Source organism: Perca flavescens, chromosome 10, assembly GCF_004354835.1.
Source record: "Perca flavescens isolate YP-PL-M2 chromosome 10, PFLA_1.0, whole genome shotgun sequence".
Classification (NCBI taxonomy): domain Eukaryota; kingdom Metazoa; phylum Chordata; class Actinopteri; order Perciformes; family Percidae; genus Perca; species Perca flavescens.
In genome coordinates this window covers 34,398,968-34,403,967 of record NC_041340.1, presented here as the reverse complement: position 1 = coordinate 34,403,967, position 5,000 = coordinate 34,398,968, and the positions used below count along the sequence as shown (strand labels likewise).

At 40.6% G+C, this 5,000-nt stretch overlaps 1 protein-coding gene across 1 annotated transcript in view; it reads right to left on the bottom strand.

Moving 5' to 3' along the window:
• pigg (phosphatidylinositol glycan anchor biosynthesis class G (EMM blood group)) overlaps positions 1 to 3,898 on the bottom strand; it is a 94,303-nt gene extending 90,405 nt beyond the window's left edge. The window contains exons 1-2 of the mRNA XM_028589765.1: positions 3,462 to 3,898; positions 2,187 to 2,392 (exon numbers count right to left, since the gene is read on the bottom strand). Coding sequence (XP_028445566.1) covers positions 2,187 to 2,392; positions 3,462 to 3,615 — 360 coding nt within the window. The 5' untranslated portion in view covers positions 3,616 to 3,898. The remainder of the gene's footprint in view (positions 1 to 2,186; positions 2,393 to 3,461) is intronic.
• Between the last annotated feature and the right edge of the window lie 1,102 nt (positions 3,899 to 5,000).

Genomic DNA, 5,000 nt, shown 5'->3' with positions numbered 1-5,000 from the left:
GAGAGACGACGTAGATGTGACGTGAGCAACGTGTCTGAAAGTGTGAAGTCTTCTGGTAGCTGTGCCAAGAGAAATCTCAATCATTCCCAATCTTACAGAGACGGAGAGTGTAGGTATATGTAAGGAGATAATATAGGTACCGGCTAATTATTGATCACTAACATGCTAGTTAACATCAGTAATTAAACCTAAACAGCTAACGTAAGTCGAAACTGCCTGCGAGCTTCTCCTGTACTGTACGGTAATTTGTCTATTATGCAACAGAAAGTTGCGTGGTTATGACACAATCATAGCCTGTTTTTGCAAAAACATCTGCTACAGAGCCATAACGTCAGATACAAGGTAATGGAGCCTTTTATACATTGTCGTGTTACTTTAGAAATAAACAACGGACAAATAGAGTCTTCAGATGTAAAGTTAGTCGCTGTCAAAGTGGCGCCAAAATGAATGGGAGTCAATGGAATGCTAACGGCACCTGATGGCTTGTTAGTCCCAGAATCTCCCCATCGGAGGTACGCTTTCCAAATGCACGCTTACCCCCTTGAGACTAACAAGATTAACACTCAACTTTGTTAGTGTTGGTCTTTTTAAGGGATTTTGTTGACATTAGATTTATCCTCACTATAGTAAATGTATACCGTAACCTAGGGCTGGGCGATATATCGATATTAAAAATATATCGATATATTTTTAAATGAGATATGGAATTAGACCATATCGCATATATCGATATAGTTCAAATGTGATCCTTGCTCCCATAGATATATACACAGATGTCGCCTTGAGGTTCTAAACATACGTCAAAACCGCCGCCATCTTGGAACAGGGGTGCGAAGCATTCAGATCAACGCTAAAGATGCCGGACTTTTGTACTGCTTAATTATGTTCGATAGAGGAAATGAAAAGAACAAACAGCAATGAATAACATTTAACAGGTGACAATGTGTTTTATGATTATGTATGCCGCCTTCGACCAGCAACCTGAGCTCCGGCGGCAGCGGGAGGCGGAGAGCTCCGTGGCCGGCCGCAGCGTCTCTTCCCCCGGGAAAAACACAGCTTTGCCTCGCTGCTGCGCCGGTCCCCGCTGATCCAAATCGGACCAGCCAAAGACAGAGTGGTGATCGGTAGGATCTTACACGTAGTCCAGGACGACCTGTATGTCGATATCGGCGGAAAGTTCCACTAAGTTTGCCGGCGGCAGGCGGGCGGAGAGAAGCTACAGCGGGGCAGCAGAGACCGTCTGCAGCTGCAGGATCTGGAGCTCAGTGCCCGTTAAAATGACATGTAACGCATAAATACATACAGAAATAAATAGTGGAGGAATGAGCCTGGACATTTCAGTCTGTTTTAAACTTCACCTTGAAGCAGAAACTCTTAGTTCAGAAGGGTGAAGTTTCCGTTTGGACTCAGATCTGTGAACCGATCATAATAAATATTCTTTGTATTAACACATTAATTAGTTTCTTTGTTTTGTAGTCGATAGTTCATCTTTTAGTTTACTTAAGTGGAAGCAGTATCAAGTGGAAGAATGGGACTATAAACCTAGGCTTACAGGCATGAGGCATTACATTTTGAACAAAGTAGATTATATTAATATCAAAAGCTTAATTGACCTTTGGAACGAATCACAAATATGGAGCTTTGATTTCAAAAAAGGTACTCCTGTTATACAGTATTTAGGTTTACATTTTATTGTTATTTGAACAGCTGAGCATTTAATCATGAACCAGGTGAAGAAACCGGTTTATTATTTATTTGATTTTGCAACTGTCTCTATGAAACTACTTGTGACATGTCATATTTGATTTTGGCTTTGACTGAACATTTGCTCTCACTTTGCGGAAAAAAATATCGGGATATATATCGTATATCGATATTCAGCCAAAATATATCGGGATATGACTTTTGGTCCATATCGCCCAGCCCTACCGTAACCTGCCAAATTCAAAACAAGGACTTCTGATAGACTCATGCCCTGAGTAGGATAACACATGTGGATAGACTTGAAGGGAGAGTTTGGCATTGATTATATTGTATATATTTTGTATTTGCATCTTCTTATCTTAGACTTTATATATTTGTACTCTTACCCCTTTTTACTGCAACTGCTGCACAGCAAGGGCTAAATAAGCCCTAAATAAAGTTTCATCCAATCTCCTCACCATGATAGCTGAATGACGTCTTACCTTGATCCTGGGCATGGTGACTGTTGGAGGTCTTGCCTTGGCCACAAAGCTGTGCGAGGAGCCTCTTTCCACCTGGTGTCGGGTGTAGGGCATATACACGCGACCATTGGCTCCAAATACAAAGTCCTCCCGGAGGGCATCCACTAACATTATAACCACCCTTTTAAAAAGGGGTTGGGGAAGACGAGAGGAGTTGGGAGAGCTTCCTGTAATCAGAGTATGAACAGATTACCGTCAACAGTGCAGGCAGATAACGTCACTCCCCGCATAGAAACACACAGGTAAGTTCCAGTGGTGTAGTCTAATGTATCATAATGGGTATAGTGTACCACACACATATACATACACATATACATACACATATACACACACATACACATACACACACACACACACACACACACACACACACACACATAAAACTGTACAGTATCTCAAAAGTGAGTACACCTCTCACATTTTAGTAAATATTTCATTATATCTTTTAATGGGACAACACTGAAGAAATTACACTTTGCTACAATGTAAAGTATTAATTGTACAGCTTGTATAACAGTGTAAATGCACTGTCCCCTCAAAATAGCTCAACACACAGCCATTAATGTCTAAACCGCTGGCAACTAAAGTGAGTACACCCCTATGTTAAATTCCCATAGAGGCAGGTAGATGTTTATTTTTAAAGGCCAGTTATTTCATGGATCCAGGATACTATGCATCCTGATAAAGTTCCCTTGGCCTTTGGAATTAAAATAGCCCCATGTATGTCGGTTAGCCTAATAGCTGGTTTGATTTGCATTGAGAGATGATTTTATGGAAAGTACCCCATGCCAATCTCTAGGTATGGCATATCAAAGTGTGGGGTCTGGGTGTCCTCCCCCAGGGTTATTTGGAACATCAAATTCTTCATTTCTTGCATTCTGATACACTTTTATGCACCAATTTATGTTGGGAATACCATTTTTTATCCTATGAGAAGGAAAACACAGATGACATTCAAAATATATCAAAAATATAATGGATTGAGAAAAAAATAAATGTCTCTCTGCATGTTCTGCAGTGTTAGTTTAGTTTGCTGTCCCATTACTCGACCCCGGTATTTGTGAATACAAGTGTATCTGAAGTGAAAGTTCTGTCACAAAACTATGTTGTTGCGTATCACTGCACATTCTGAAGTTGGTATATGGAAATCCTGGAGATTTCTTAGTGGGTATGCTGCGTATACATCACGTAGACTCCTCCATCCCTATGTGGTATAGGCTGGGTGGGAGAGCTCACCTGTCAGCGGCTCCGCTGGCAGATCCGACAGCTTGTTCTTGGATGAGAAGGAAGACTTCAGAGGTACAGGGAAAAATCCCCGCAGGAAGAGGGCAATGCCAATCCCTTCAAATATTAAAATGAACGAGGCAAAAACGGACGCGCGTACTTTCATTTTTGCTGGTTGACGGACACACTTTCAAAAGGACGAAGTATGTTTGTAAGATAACTTGCTAGCTAGCAACCGACACAGTTTACCCAAATATAGCAGAACATAGAACGCCATAACATCCCATTTCAGATGGACGCCCTGTCAAACAACAAATTACAAAGCCACATATGTCGGTATTTAATAAACTGCGTCTATATGTTATATTTGTGGCTTTAATTAACAATAAAAACACTAATACCAGTTAGCGCTGTAGCCATTCATATCGGCTTCCGCATTGATAGCATGGAACTACGGGTATTAGGTGGAACCAAACAAGACCTATACGCTTTTCCCCCCCCCCCCCACAATAGTACGTTTGGCGCAGCTGCCTTACAATACAAATGGTAAGATCAGATGTAACAAATGATATGGCTAGTTAAGTTAATAACTTCAACCAACGAACCATAAAACAACACAAGAATAATGTTGCTTTTAATTAAATAAATAAAAAAAACATGTTTACCTCTAGCAGGTAGTCCAATGAGTGATTGAAGTATTTTGTATTGGTACCATGTTTACACAGAACAATATAAAGATAATTTTTTGTGTATACAAGGAATAGAATATATCAACCATTCAAAAAATGACATGAAAAGGGATCAAAATGCTTAATGCAAATGTTATTTGAGTAAAAACCTCCGTATATGAAAGACTATTTATCATCGACCCACAGTCCAAGGTCCAAAAATGACACTTGTATAATTTGAGAGCTACCCAAGGTATATGTGTATGTATATGTATGTGTGTATATATACATACATACAAACATACACACATAGATACACACACACAGTATATATAATCCACAAAAAAAGAAACATCATGTCACTTTCAACTGCTTTTATATTTTAAGCAAACTTAACATATGCAAATATTTGCATGAACATTAAAAGATTTAACAACTAAGACATAAACTGAACAATTTTCACAGACGTGACTAACAGAAATTGAATAATGTGTCCCTGAGCAAAAAGCGGGGGAGTCAGAATCAAAAGTAGCCCTTAGTATCGGGTGTGGCCACCAGCTGTATTAAGTACTGCAGTACATCTCCTCATGTACTGCACCAGACTGGCCAGTTCTTGCGGTTGTTGTTTCCATCCTGTACCTGTCCCGCAGGTGTGATATATTTGGATGTACCGATCCTATGCAGGTGTTGTTACACATGGTCTGCCACTGAGAGGACAATCAGCTGCACTTCCTGTCTCCCTGTAGCGCTGTCTTAAGGCTGTTATATGGTTCTGCGTCACCTCCACGTCGTCGCTCCTACGGCATCGTGACCCTTTCGGAGTTCTGCGTCGAGGTTGCTTTGCATCGCGGTGCATTTTACCGGCATAACGCTAGGGGGGGAT